We start from the raw sequence: 15,840 nt of genomic DNA on the forward strand, positions 1-15,840 counted from the left end.
TTCGAGCATTTTAGTATATTTTTAACAGATTTCTCCCGCTTGGGGGGGAGGGGAGTGATTACCCCCCTCCCCCATAGGACCGTGCCTGGGTACCTTCCATCGGTCGGTTATTAAGCAGTTTTTATCTCTGATATTTTGTCAAATCTGTATTTCAGATGATTGCACCCTTCTTCTTCAATTTTCGCTACTTTTTTGACCAATACTTCTTATATTTTTTTTATTTAGAAATGTGAAACGCTTCACAATTTTTGCGTGTCATCCTTGCGCAGGGACCATGCTAATCATCTCTGTATCGGTACAATTTTAGTATATGTTCAGTCGAAGCTTGAACCTTATTCGACAGTAACTGGGGAAAATCTGGTGGGTTCAGTTGTTTAAAATTGATCATGACTTTATTATTTATGTACCACTAAAACATGTTTCCACCGGAGTGTTAGCATTCAAAATTTGACAGAAACATTGTAGAATCATCATAAGATTCAGGTCAAAGTAAAGCCTAAATAACAGTTGAGATCGCAGGTTATGAGATTTTCTAACAAGACTACTCTTTTAAAGCGTTTTAAAGAATCGAAAACCAAAGTTTTTGACTCGAAAATTTGTTGTTTTTTTTACGTACAGGGGCAGAGTTCTGCCAAATCATGATATTTTTCGCAAAACAATCAGTAAATATAACATGATTTTGCTATGGACCTTAAAACAAGCAGAGATGTTGCAGGATTCAACCGGCGTTATTTGTAAAATTTGTTTTTTTTTTCACAAGTTTTGTCGTTCATCAAAACTCATCGCATATAGGCTCGGCACTGGCTTTGTAACTTACTTTCTCTGGAACTGGCAAACAATTGTTGTTTTATCAGAGACAAATTAGCTTGATTTTGTGGTCATTCTTGATCGTGTTTTCATATACTTTTTTCACCACTCACGCATAGGAATTTCGGTATAAAAAACGGTTTTATCAGCTCCCTATTGCGTAATGATGGATTATGTAGAAAACTGTTCACAATTATTTTTGTCTTCTGCGTTAGTTTTAAATTAAAAAATAAATAGGCACAATAATACTTTTTACAAGCAATCCCACGCTGTCAAAATTTTGCATGCTTGATCACTAGAAACTTAGCTACCACCAAAAGAAAGTGTCCTATTCCTAAACGGACTAAGCTTTATAGGTATTTTCAAGCAGTTTTGGTTTGAAAAAACCTCCCTGACAGTTTTCAGCTAGACGTATACGACTTTCTACGGAATTTCGCTCTTACACCATCTTATCGCGCGCTGAAAGAATGAATCCACTATAAAAATCTTTGTGTCGAACGGTTTTGCAGGGATCTAATTTTTTTTTGACTTACAAGAAGATGGAAGAGTTTTCTAAGTGAAGAAATTGTTATCTTTTGAGGTTATTCGGAGTCCGTAATTTATTTTGTCCAAACGAAAATTGACTTTTACTACAACTATCCTATAAAAGTGTGAAGAACTTATGGAGCTTTTTGACAAAAAAATTTCACTAGACGTTAGTGCGTCAAAAACACAATAGTTTATCTGAACATTTGAAGTTCATATTCCTTATGTAACAAAAGATAAAGGAGGTTGGCAATTTTGCTTTATTAATTTATTTTGTCCAGTACTGTAAATCGTTTTGTATGGAGGTATTGAAATCGGTTCTTAGCGCTTCAAAACTCCGCTAAATAAAATCAGGATTTTTTTTTCTAATCATTTTATAAATCTTATGAAGAATTAATCACCGTAATTTATGTTTGTTACTTTAATTTATCGGCCTTATCGGTGGAAAGTTATGTCCTTTTTAGTAGGGACATTTTAAGATTATGAATTTTTTTATAGATGAATAGAAGGTTAGAAGAAATAAAAGATGGTGAAAATGAGCGGGTAGAATTTATTTAGAAACATTATCAGCACATATCAAATTTTTGTTCCACACGGGCCAACTACTATGAAGTGGTAGATACAGATGGAGTTTCATCTACCATCACACATTAGTAGGCTTAACGTGGTTCGTCCCACAAGCCCGAAAACTTTTGTTCCCTACTAAAAAAGACAACACATTTCACCGATTAGGCCGATTAATTAAAGTAACTTGCCTCAAAATATTTTAGAATTTAAATTATTTTCCCAGGAACACCTGAGAGAACGCAAGAATACACTTTCCCAATATTCATTTAAAGTGTTTCCAAATATATCATTAACAAATGTCTCCTTTTTCTGTCCTGGATTACTCATGATTTTTAAAATTCATGACAACATGTTTGTAGCGGTTTGTTTTGATGCGGCATTACGCCGTGCTTCAGTCTAGCTAGCTACTCAGTGAATTTTTTCCTGTGCTACAATGCACATGCCAATAAAATCGCGTTGATTTAGTTCGTCGCTCGTTGCAGCGCACATACTATTCCACACACTGTGCTTCATTATACTGATTAGAAGTGTTTTATTCATTACATGTATACCTACTAGTTACTAATGATTTTTTTTTGCGCGCGCACTTTCTCGGACCGTTTTCCTGCAACAACGCTTAGACGCTCTGTTGTGTTGTGGTGCTGTTGGGCATCGAGAGTGTTTTCAAATGGATTTAAATTGGATCAATTTCATGAGGGTTTTGATCCATCTTGTTTGCCACATATCTTCGAGAGGCGAACAGCAGCGACCCAAAGTCAAGCTGCCTCCTATCGACCAGCCGACAGACCGACCGGCTGACTGACTGATGTGGTTTTTTGGGATTACTAGTATAGTCAAGCTAAAAATAGGTTTTAACATACCTGTAGCGCCTCCTGGCACATGCGATCTCCTCTGGCTTCTCCGACCTCCAGGATGCCAATCAGCTTGGCCTTGAAGCTCACTCCATCGCCGAAGAATCGTCCGGGTTCGTTCCGATCTGCAGGAACAACATAGAGAGAAAAAAAGACCACCAATTAGTTCGGCTTTGAACGAATTTTTTTTTTCGGAATGTAATGAATGTGTGAATTACTTTTAATCATCGTAAAACGTAGAAGCAGCAACACCTCTCTAGGCTAAGCTAGGTTGCTGAACCGATTTCTTTGTACTTGCTTCCGTCCAGCTGCAAAGGACAAACTCATATAAAGAAGATGCACTCTCTCTTAGAAAAGTGCATTCCTTATTTCCTTTTTGAAACGATTCTGCCTGCCTTCCTCCTCCTACTACTCTTGGAACAGCTGTGGCGTCGCAGACTGAGCTCAGTTGAGAGTGATCTCAAAGTGCAGAGTGCGAATCGTAATTTCAATTGATTTCTAACGTTGTCGTCGTCGTCTATTCGACCTGGGCCCGAGGGACGTCTGGTGGATTTTAGTGGCTCCAGCATGACGACGCTACCAACAACAACATCAGATGATGATACCCCACGACGAACAACATCGCTGGATGCTGACTGGCTGGGTACATTCCCGTGTCTGAAGCCGAGGAATTATAAATATTCAATAAACGCCTTCCCTACTTCATCCGTCTCTACGGCACCAAACAGCCGCCACCGGTCGCACCAAAGGTTAAATGACCCATTCAAAACCTGCGATGCGCGATGTCAAATTCCACTTAAATCCCAAACCGAATCTAACTCACAAAATTGCCCCTGATTCTGATCGACCTGAAACGGTCCAATACGAACAGAAATCACTATTTTTCTGGATCGAATCAAATATCAATCACATCACTGCAAAGAGTGCTAAGAGCTATTCTGGCTATGATGATATCGTCGTCGTTCGTTCGGTCGTATACGCTTCAGTACGCGGGGTCTGACTGGCTCTTACAAATCCGAGACTTATTCCACTCTGACGTACGTACGTATGTAGGTATCACACGGGTGCGGGATAGGCCAGGCCAAGTGAACCGCTATACAACAGTACTTTGTATATCGGGCGGAATGAATCCCGCACCCTAACTACAAGTTCATTCAAGATTCCCGGTACGCTCACATACGCAAAGCCATAGCCGATTGAAAGTGAGGGTGTGGGTTGTGTTGTTGTGTTCTATTTTACACACACATTTCGTCGTCCATCTGTCAATGGACGGGATTCATTCATTACCATCATCATCCCCAATGAACTTCGACAGCAAATTTCTGGTTGCAGAAAAAAACGGATGCATACAAAATGCAGGTAGATGGATCGATCCTTGTAATTGAGTTCATTCTTGAAAGGAAAACTCGGTGTCGCATAGGGTGGTGCGATTGTCTGAGAATGACAAACGAGAGAAACGGTTTCTTAAATCTGTTTTGGCAAGGAATCAAACAAATATTAGCTGCCACTCAGTCTGATCGAAATCACGAGCAAACTTTCAATGAATAGATTATATTTCGTTAAAGGTACGATGACATTGATGTCCGTGCTGGGGAAACTAGGATGTGTAGATCTTGTGTCGATCCTTAATCGGGTTTTTACGACATATTTATTAGAAATCGTTCAAATAACAGAAATCGGCTATTTTCATTTTATACCCAGTTCCCCCTACCTACTAGCTGACCCCGTACGAACTCCGTTTTTCTTTCAACTTTTAAAATGTGAGTTGAAGCTTGTGTTTGAATGATAATTGCGAAGCACTTTCACGTTGCTTTTTTCGGATAGAAAAATACTGAACAACTAATGTGGATGATCCCTTTTTCTGTCCCCTGAAAAAAAGTTTGAAATCAGAAATCAATTATCCGACCCAAAAAATACTCTCGATCCAAAAACTGAACTTTCGTCTCGGTCCAATGCAAAATCACGCAATTATAGCAGAAAAAACTGCTGTTGTCTGATAAAGCTTTCGAATTTAGAATTGGAAAAGACTTTTTTTCATACTGTGGCACTTCTGGTGGACGGATTCGGAAGTTATTGGCGCCAACGTTTCAGGAATTTTGTCAGCTTCACGTATGTTCTTTCAACATTCCGCAAATCGACTGTACTTTGTAAACAATCAACATGGAAGTCGAAATAAGGGAAAAAATTGCCAACAGTTATTTGGAAAATCCATTATGGTCTGCATCTAGGCTAGCTAAAAGCTGAAATTGCCAAGAAATTCCGCATGGCGCGTTATCAAACAGATTAAGGAAACATTGATAACGATTCGGAAGCCTCGATCCAATCGTCGGAGTGGAACTGTCGACCGGAAACTGCGTAGTAAGATTTTGAAGACGATTAAGAGGAATAACAATCTGTCAGACCGTGATCTGGCCAGAAAATTCGGTGCTTTCCATAGTACCGTGAGGAGAATTTGACTGCGGGAAGGAATCAAGTCGTATCGATCTAGCAAACAGTCAAATTAGACCATAAAACAGAATAGTGTGGCCAAAATCCGTGCTCGGAAGCTCTACGACCAGGTGCTTACCAAGTTCGACGGGTGCCTTCTGATGGACGATGAAACTTATGTCAAGGTTGACTTCGGGCAAATCCCAGATCAAAAGTTTTACTTGGCAACGGCTCGGGGGGATGTTCCAGTGAAATTTAAATTGGTTTTTGCCGACAAATTTGCAGGAAAATTTATAATTTGGCAGGGCATTTGCCGCTGTAGCAAAAAGAACGAAAGTTTTCGCTACAAATAAGACAATGACGTCGGAACTATATCAAAAAGAGTGTCTCCTAACACGAATTTTTCCGTTCATTCGATCCCACGACCATCCTGTAATGTCGCTCAAGACTGGTATGCAGAGAAAGGGGTCCAGTTGGTTCCGAAAAACCTGAACCCACCTAACTTGTACAGGGAGATTGCATTGCTTCTTCTCGGCAATCTTTCAATTGTTCATTGTGCAATGTTGATTATCACAAACCAATCACGGAGCGCAACCATTATGCCATTGGCCAGGAGGGGCCGCAGGTGGACCGTAGTTGATAGCAAGCTCAAGCTCAAGCTCAAAACCTAAACCCACCCAACTGCCCCTAGTTCCGCCCTATTGAGAAATACTGCAATCATGAAGAGGAGACTCAAGACAAAAAGAAAGGTTGTCAAAGATATCAATCATGATACAATCTGGTAACACTCTGCTAACATCTGGTCGATTAAGATGTACCACTAAACGGCGCGCAAAGTAAAACTTTTAAAGTGATGTTTACCCGAGTTTCACCGTCAAGTATACCCAATGTATAAATCGTCCAGGCAATACTTTCGATCGTTAAGTGTTATCTAGTTCGATACCGCGATCCCGAGGAAGATAATCGATAAATCGATCTTCAAGACGCCTCGTGAGCTCACCCGACGCTTTACTTACTTACTTACTTAATGATCCCGCGCCGATCCTCCGGTGCATAGGGCCGTGGTAAAAGACCTCCACTGTTGACGATCCGGAGCCAGCGTCTTCACCTGGTCCCAGTCAAGATTCTCGTCGACAGTTCGGATTTCAGCGGCTAGGCTTCGCCGCCACGAATTTCTGGGTCTGCCTCTTCTTCGATGACCTTCTGGATTCCAATCTAGCGCCTCTCTGCAAATCTCGTTTTCATCTCTTCGCAGCGTGTGCCCAATCCATCTCCACTTACGTTCCCGAATCTCGATTTCTAGCGCCTTTTGATGACACCGGCGATGTAGTTCCTCATTCGAGATCCAGTTGCCAGGCCACCAAGCGCGGATGATATTCCGCAGGCAGCGATTTACAAATACTTGCAGTTTTCGCGTCGTTACCGCATATGTGCACCAAGTTTCGCACCCGTACAGCAATACGGATTTGACGTTTGAGTTGAAGATTCGGATTTTTGTTCGTAGAGAGATCTGGCGTGACCGCCAGATGTTTCGGAGACTCGCAAACGCAAATCGGGCCTTTCTGATCCGTGTTTCGATGTCTTTTCTGATACCACCATCAGGCGTAATCTGGCTACCAAGATACTGGAAGCACTCCACTTTCTCAACTTGTTGCCCAGCTACCATGAAACTGGAGGGATTTCCTGTGTTGATCTCCATCGACTTGGTCTTTCCGACATTGACTTTGAGACCTGCTGCCTTGGAACTTTCGGTGAGGTCGTCGAGTTTGCTCTGCATATCTGGTTGTGTTTGGGCGAGCAAAACAATATCGTCAGCCAGGTCAAGGTCGTTCAGTTGCTCCATTGTTGAAGGATTCCACGGCAATCCTCGGTTCGGTGCACAGTCAATCGATCCAATCAGAATCTCATCCATTACGATTAGAAAAAGTTGCGGTGATAGAATACATCCTTGTCTCACTCCAGCAGTTACCGGGATTGGTTCGGACAAGACATCGTCGTGCAAGACCTTGCACGAAAATGCCTCGTACTGTGCTTCGATGAGATGGACTAGTTTCTCTGGGACCCCTCGTCGCCTTAGAGCCGCCCAGATGTTTTCATGGTTAAGTCGGTCGAATGCTTTTTCGAAATCAACGAACACCAGCAGAAGAGAGTCCTGGAATTCGTTGATTTGTTCCAGTATTATTCGTAGCGTTGTGATGTGGTCCACACATGATCGTCCGGATCGGAATCCAGCTTGTTGCCGTCGGAGTTTTTTTTTTTTTTTTGTTTCGATTATAGTCGTTTTACCATCTTTATGGCATTCGCGACTTTATCAACGTTACAGTTGGCGGATCGATATTGAGAAACTATCCGGTACAACTGTGTTCGATGTTTACTCTTGGGCTCGAACTCGTGGACATCGGCTCAGGAGACAACAGACTTGCCAACTGAGCTATATCCCAAGCCCTCGACTTTGCCGTCGGAGTGTAGCGTCAATTTTCTCCTGGATCCTGTTCAGAATCACTTTGCAGAGTACTTTGAGGGTTGTACAGATCAACGTTATGCCTCGCCAGTTACCGCACTCTGTCAGGTCTCCTTTCTTCGGGACCTTTACAAGGATACCCTGCATCCAGTCGGCCGGGAATGTTGCAGTATCCCAGATGTCAGCGAAAAGACGGTGCAACATTTGTGCTGATAGGGCAGGGTCGGCTTTCAGCATTTCAGCAGGGATGCAATCGATCCCAGGTGCTTTGTTGGATTTCATGTTTTTGATTGCCGCTTCTATTTCAGCCAGCGAAGGCGCTTCCGAGTTGACGCCATTAATGCGACTTCCTGTTGGCGCTTCGAGCTGCAGATTCTGTTGGCCATCGCTATTCGTGACTCGGAAGAGTTGTTCGAAGTGCTCAGTCCGTCGTTTGAGCTGATCTGTTCGATCGGTCAATAACTGACCTGCTCGGTCTTTTAGCGGCATTCTTGCATTAGTCCTTGCACCACTGAGGCGGCGAGAAATGTCATAAAGTAATCGGATATCTCCATTGGCGGCGGCTCTTTCTCCCTCTTCGGCTAGGGAGTTTGTCCAGGCTCTCTTGTCTCGTCTACAAGCTCGTTTAACTGCCTTTTCCAGCTCCGCATATCGTAAGCGGGCGGCTGCTTTGGCTGACCCGGTACATGCCTGCTCAATTCCGACTTTCGCCTTTCTCCGATCATCGACCATCCTCCAAGTTTCATCCGACATCCATTCACTCCTTCTTCCACAACCTTTACCGAGAGTACCATGGCTCGTCGTGATAAAGGCATTCTTGATTCCACACCACTGTTCTTCGACTGTTCCGTCTGTCGGCAGCTCCGAGGCTCGGGATTCTAACTGTTCAACGTATGCCCTTTTCACCTCTGGATTCTCCAACCGGCGGACGTCGTATCGACACCCGACTTTCTCCTCGCGCCGTTGGACACGTGCAACTCTCAGTCGTATCTCGCCAAGGACGAGGTGATGGTCAGATGCAATGTCTGCGCTTCGCTTGTTGCGGACATCAAGAAGGCTCCTTCTCCATTTTCGGCTGATGCAGATGTGGTCAATTTGATTTTCTGTTCGGCCATCTCGGGATACCCAAGTGACCTTATGTGCTGGTCGATGGGGGAAGAGCGATCCACCGATCACCATGTTGTTGTTGCCACAAAATTCTACAAACAGCTCTCCGTTTTCGCTCATCTGTCCTAGGTCATGGCGCCCCATGATGCGCTCAAGGTCCTGATTGTCGGAGCCAATCTTTGCGTTGAAGTCGCCCAAATGGATTTGAATGTCACCCTTCGGAATTCTCTCAACCACGCTGTTCAGTTGACTGTAAAACTGCTCTTTCTCCTGCAAGTCGGCAACGTCAGTTGGCGCATAACACTGAACCACTGTAAGGTTTCTAACCCGTGTTCTAAATCTGGCTACGATTATTCTTTCGTTTATCGGTTCCCATCTAATGAGGGCCGCGTAGGCCTGCGGGCTTAACAGGAAACCAACTCCTCGTTCCCGAGTAGCATGTTCTCCTCGTATGCCAGAGTAAAGCAGGACTTGCCCGGATTGTGTCTTGTGTTCTCCAGTATTAGGCCAACGGACTTCGCTCAGTCCCAGAATTTCAAGCTTGAGGCGGCTAGCCTCTCTAGCAAGTTGTTCCAGTTTGCCTTGTTGGGCAAGGGTTAAACACCCGACGCTTTGGTCAACAACAAAACAAACAAACGCTTGCGAGAGATGACTGAAAAGCCCTCCTCACTCACCCTAGAGAATGCTGTGTCGATGCTAATGTACCAATTTAGTGTCACGAACAACATGATTGATGACTTGAGGAACGATATCAACTACAAAATTGAGGCTGTGAAATCCGAACTAGACGGGAAACTGGAGGCAGTTTCCAAGGAAATTCTCTCACTAAAAGCTGAATGCTCGACGAGATTCCGGGATAACGAATCTACTTTTCGCTCGCTGGATCAAAAAGTAGGCACTATTCATCACTCGATTGGCGATTTGGAAAAAAGGAATGAGCTCATTTTTAGTGGTATTCCTTTCATCACTGACGAAAATCTCGAAGAATACTTTAGGCGGATATGTTGCCAGCTTGGGTACGCGCAGAGCTTTGTACCTTCACAGCAAAAAAAGTGTTGCGATATTACATAAAAAACGTGCACATAACTTGAGTCGCAAATGGTACCTAATATTACATGTTTTTGATGTATCAGCTACTCCATAAATGTGACGTAGTAGACAAATCAGAGTATGAGAATAATGTTCTAAGCGCTATCATTTAACATTTTTCCTAGACTTTATCATACATTTATTGATTCAGCATTCAATTAGGGGTTTTGATCAAGTCAAAAAGGGTTGTCGAAATTCAAGTCAAAAACAAGCTGAGTCAACGACTTTGAAGCAACTAAAAATTTATTATCAGTCGATGTGTTTAGTTTATATTTGTTAAAAATACTTATCCTATACAAACTTTAATCAACATTTTCTGTGCAGCATTCCCCTTATCTTGAAGTAGGACTTCCATGCTGGAGTTGCTCGAATATGGGGCCATAAGTTGAATCATCGCAATTTTCGGATTCAGACTTCATATTGGAGCGATCACTGGACACTTATCTTCCCAAGTTTTGTTTCCAAATCGACTGGTTTGAGTCACTTCGTTTTTCGCAAGCCTGACACATCATTTTATCAAGCTTTAAATGAAAAAATCACAGGAAAGATGAATAAAATAAAATGCTCCCCTTATCATCCTGGTGTTTCAAATCATAAAATTTTCTACCGCTGATTCAAATGGGCCAAATTCCCTAAAATAAGAAATAGTGCAATGAAACTTAAAGCAATAGTTTTGCTTAGAAATTTACTTGATTTTGGTAGTACTTACAAGCCAAACAAATACTGCTGAGCTCCGTAATCCGTTTCAAACTTTTGGAAATGAATTAAATTTTAGACGTCAATTGAGGATATCACATGAAAATTTGTGATATTACATCACACGACGTGTTCGCATTGTGTTCTTCGTTGTGATGTAAAATTGCAACAGAAATCCCTAATGCTACATCATTTCCAGAAATTACATCGTACATCGTTACATTTTTTTTTTTGCTGTGTTGTTATTGTACACGTCAGAAATTTTTGGATTATGTTTATAAATGAATTTAGACCTTTGGATATTCCTCATCCCTCTAAAAATTGCTGCCCATTTTACATCTAATATGCTTCCCCAATTAAAGCACACTCTGACGAACATCTTTGGTATTATTTTAATGCAGCGCTTCTGCCCGGAAAGTTTAATGTTTGCCATGGCAATGTGCAAAGTCTCTGTGCACGGAATACTGGTAAGCTGGACGAATTGCGACAAACCCTAATCGTCACAATCGTGTCTCACAAAAACAGTAACCGCCAAATTGCGATTGATGGTTTTGCTGTGGTGCGTAATGATCGTGTGTATCAACGTGGTGGCGGTGTTGTTGTCTTTATTATCGAAATCATCTCAACTGCAAGCAAATTTACAACACCATTATTTCAAGAAATTCGAAAGACAAAACCGAATGTCGGGCATTCGAATTTAACACAAGCGGCCATCGAATTCTTATGATAATTGTTTACAATCCTCCTACAAACGATTGTTCTTCGTTTTTAACGCAAAAACTGTCTGAGTTTGCATCGAAATATGAAAATATACTCCTAATTGGCGATTTTAACAATGATCTACTGCGTGAAAACCGTAAACGTGAGCAGCTTGAAAATGTTATCGAAAGTTTTTCTTTGCTATCAGTTGGACATGAACCAACGTTTTTCACCAGTCAAAGATGTTTACAGCTTGACTTGATTATTACCAGCAGAGATTTTAAAACGTTGAAATTTGGACAAGTAGCGTTCCCAGCACTATCACAGCATGACTTGATTTATGCTTCTTTGGATTGCGATGTCGTTACGATGCCATCTACTTCCATGTATCGCGACTACGTCAATTTCAACGCGCAGCTGCTTGAGAGCTCTTTTACGGCCAATACCTTGGGATGATTTTTATGGAATTGAACAATCTGCCGACCTCCTGAAGTTCTTTAATAACAACTTGAAGGATGTTCACGACACTTGTATACCACTTCGACGATGTAATAAACGGAAGAAATCCAATAGGTGGTTTAGTTCTGACATTCGAAAGGCTATATTAGAACAGGATCTTGCTTATAAAGACTGGGTAAAAACACCACTCGAATCCAAAGATGCAAAACAACAAATATTCGAAACCCTTCGAAATCGAGTTAATACGATCATTTCTAGAGCCAAAAAGCAGTTCATGGAAAATCACCTGGGAAACCATATCAATTCGACTGAACTTTGGAACAGAGTGCGAAGTTTAGGTGTTGGCAAGGAAAAATCATTGCACCAATGTAATTACGATCCTGATGATGTTAACCGCGTGTTCTTATCTCATCAAACTGCCAATGACTGCAACAGGATGTATGTACCGCCGACAGAAAACTCATATGCTTTCGGTTTTCATCCGGTGGAATGGTGGGAGGTCGTGAACGCCGTTTGGAACGTGAAATCCAACGCAACTGGATTAGATGGCTTACCGATTAATTTTCTCAAGATTGTTCTTCCGATAATCCTACCACAACTTACGCACATGTTAAACAAATTCATCTCTACTGTTGGGACAGTTTTAACGGAGTTCTTGTAGCAAACCAAACAAACTCGTTTCGAGTGTTAGCAGCTCAAAGCTGTAGAAAAATTTTATATTTAGGATAGGTTTTAGACTTATAAAATAAATAAATTCGACTTACAATTCAGTCTCCGACTTCTTATCCAACTGTTCCACAACCGATTTCACTAAAGAATTGGATTCCTAGCCTGTAATTAATCTATTAATAACCGCTTTTTTTCACAGCGAATTCGATGGCCACAATTACCTATCTGAGTCGTAAATTCACTACGAAACTCAACTACGGAATAACGGATAGTTGTACAGTATGTCTAGCCTGTAAGTTTGTGAAACGTTATTTGTTTAAATATGAAGGAAAATACAAAGTTTTTACCAAATCGATGATTTCAATATCCTAACTTTACTGCGATAATCAACTACCTTGTTTACATACTAATCCTTATCTTCACTCTCCCTTATCATTTTGCCAGTCATCATTCTCACTTTCTCATTTCATCCCTAGGGTAATCTGTCAGTCCTACATCTCGGATCAGTCGGAGCAGGTCGCTGTAGTTTGCGATAGCTGTGTTCAATCAAGAGGCTGTTGCGGCGAACATTCTCCCCCCCGTGTCGCCTTAACCTCCGGTAGGGCGTCACCAGATCCTTCAACGTCTAGCACAGCCAACTTGGTACACGGCCTCTTCAAGATCCCTGCTGCTGTCTTCACTACTGCTCTACGCGCAACTCCGTCGCTGCCAGGAACCGTTTCGACCACTCGTCCACGCAACCATCGGTTCCTGACGTTCTCGTCCACCACAAACACCAGATCTCCGAGCTCGATAGGCTTCACATCTTTGAACCACTTCGTTCGTCTTGTGATAGTTGGCAGATATTCTTTAACCCACCGTCTCCAGAAGTTGTCAAGGGTATGCTTCACCATGTTCCAGCTACTCCTCAACGCCATGCCTTCGTCTGTGGGAAACTTCTCCGGCTCCCGTACGCCACTTGAGCTCAGCAAGAGGAAATGGTTAGGAGTTAGGGACTCATGATCCGCTGTCTCTAGTGGGATATAAGTCAACGGTCGGGAGTTCACCATGCTCTCTGCTTCCGCTAGCACCGTTGCAAACGATTCGTCATCTAGCTTCCTCACTACTGGAACTGATCCAAGGGCTGATTTCACTGCTCGCACCATTCTCTCCCAGCAACCTCCCATATGAGGGGCGGCTGGAGGATTAAACTTCCACTGTGTTTTAGCATTCGTGAAGGTACTGCCCAACTCAGCGTGAATCTTACTGATCTCGTCTTGCAGCTCTCGACTTGCTCCGACAAAGTTTGTCCCATTGTCGGAATAAATTTCCTGTGGAGTCCCGCGTCGTGCGATGAACCTTCGAATCGCTTTCTTGCACGCATCGGTGCTCAAGCTAGCTACTACCTCCAAGTGAACTGCTCTAACGGTAAGGCAAGTAAAAAGGCAGACCCACCGCTTAGCCACGCTTCGTCCTATTTTCACTTAATACGGTCCAAAGATGTCTACACCTACGTAGGTAAATGGACGCACGCCCGGCTCCATCCTTACTGCTAGATGCGGTCCCATTTTTGGAGCGACCGGCGTTGATTTGTACACTCGACACCACATACAGCGTTTTCTAGCTAGACGTACCTCCACTCGTAGATGTGGCACCCGGAATTTCTGGCGAACTTCGTTGAATACGGTCTCGTCGTTGGCATGACCGTACATTCGATGATAGTAATCCAGTAACAAGTCTGTTATTCGGTGCTTCTTTGGCAGGATTATCGGGAACTTTGCATCGTAAGACAGAATTTCTGCACTACCCGCTCTGGTACCTTCTCGCAGCACTCCGAACTCATCAACGAATGGTGACTGCTTGACCAGGCTGCTCGATACCGCAATTGGTTTCTGCTGCTGGTCGTTCCTCTCCACATTCTGCTTCAAAATCGCAACTTCGTCCGGGTATGCTTCGGACTGCGCGGTCAACCATAATGTCCTCTCCGCTTTCTGAATATCCGCACTAGTCAAACCAATAGAATCCGTCGGTTGATTACTCCCCGCAGTTCGTAAATTGTTCAAGTAGTGGTGAACGTAGGCCACCGAACGAAGCATCCTTTCAAAACGCGAAAATCTCTCGTACTTCACCATTGGCTGCTTGATCAGATGACTACAGACATATGCTTCTCGCAGCTCAAGGTCACTTTCATCCACAGTCTCCTCTGGAACCATCGTCCAATCTGCTTCGGTTTTGTAGAGGAATTCGGGTCCATGGAACCAACGGCTATCTACGTTGCATGTCGGTCCCTTCCCCCACTTGGTGGCTTCGTCTGCAACATTGACCTTCGTCGAAATCCACTGCCATTCTTCGATACTTGACAGACTCAAAATTTCGTCAACCCTGAAAGCGACAAATTGACGATAACGACGCGTGTCCGACTTGATCCACGAGCAAACCGTTGATGAATCACTCCAGAAACAAGTTTTCTTTACTTTCAGTCTGTGGTTTTTCTCAACCGTTTTCCGCAAACGAGCTCCTAGTACAGCCGCCATCAACTCCAATCGTGGGATTGAAACTCCTCGAAGCGGTGCGACCTTCGTTTTTGACGACACAAGAGCTACTCTAATCTGTCCTCGATCCATGATGCGGAAGTAAGCGACTGCTGCGTAGGCCTGAGCGCTTGCATCCACGAACACATGAAGCTCAATATTTTTGTAGCTGTCCGGATCGTATCCTGGGAAATAGCAGCGAGGAATGCGCAGGTATGTTTCTCAGTACAGTCAGCCACTCAGTCCACCGGGTCGCGACCTCCGGTGTAATTCTGCTGTCCCAATCCGCGTTAGTTCGCCAAACTTCTTGGATCAAGATTTTTCCGTGAATGACGAATGACCCTACCAAGCCTAGCGGATCGTAGATGCTCATAATCAGGCGGAGCATTTCTCGTTTCGTTGGGACTGAAGTACCCTCCAGTAAATGTCTTATCTTTGCGCAGAACTGCAACGAGAAAACCATACTATCTTCTCGTTGTTTCCACTCCGCTCCTAAGACCCGCTCGAATCCAAACTCCTTCTCCGGTAGCATGGCTTTCGAAGGCTTCACGAACTCTTCGCCCAGTTTATTCATCATGCTCTTATCGCTGGACATCCAATTACGGATATGGAATCCTGCTCGCCTGTGGATCTCGATCACCTCCTTCGCTACCTCGTATGCTTCTTCAACCGTATCGAAGCTGTCCACGTAGTCGTCCACGTAATGTCGCTTCTTCACTGCCTCTGCCCCACGTGGAAATTCCGCTTCTTGTTCGGTCGCGTTCAAATTCTTTACGTACTGTGAGTGCGCTGGAGAGCACGCAGCGCCGAATATTGCCACATCGGATACCATAGTACTCATCGGCAACTCTGGAGAATTTCTGTACGGGAATAGAAGGGCACTGCGATCAGGTGCTCGAACGAGCATCTGCAAAAACATTTCTTTGATGTCTGCTGACACCGCCACTTCACGCTCTCGAAAGGCGAACAGCAC

At 43.4% G+C, this 15,840-nt stretch overlaps 1 protein-coding gene and 1 non-coding gene across 4 annotated transcripts in view; both read right to left on the reverse strand.

Annotated features, from left to right (window-relative positions):
- LOC129750570 (protein disabled) overlaps positions 1 to 15,840 on the reverse strand; it is a 55,026-nt gene that overhangs the window by 22,958 nt on the left and 16,228 nt on the right. For 2 of the 3 annotated variants that reach the window (XM_055745537.1, XM_055745535.1), the window contains exon 2: positions 2,760 to 2,875. In XM_055745537.1, the coding sequence (XP_055601512.1) occupies positions 2,760 to 2,875 (116 nt within the window). Of the gene's footprint in view, positions 1 to 2,759; positions 2,876 to 2,968; positions 3,759 to 15,840 lie in introns of those variants that run through there. The other variant, XM_055745538.1, reaches the window with a different exon arrangement.
- On the reverse strand, positions 224 to 331 carry LOC129758897 (U6 spliceosomal RNA). Its single transcript, XR_008740121.1, has one exon. It is a non-coding gene; the product is annotated as a U6 spliceosomal RNA (small nuclear RNA).

This window comes from Uranotaenia lowii, chromosome 3 (assembly GCF_029784155.1).
Source record: "Uranotaenia lowii strain MFRU-FL chromosome 3, ASM2978415v1, whole genome shotgun sequence".
NCBI classification, from domain to species: Eukaryota; Metazoa; Arthropoda; class Insecta; order Diptera; family Culicidae; genus Uranotaenia; species Uranotaenia lowii.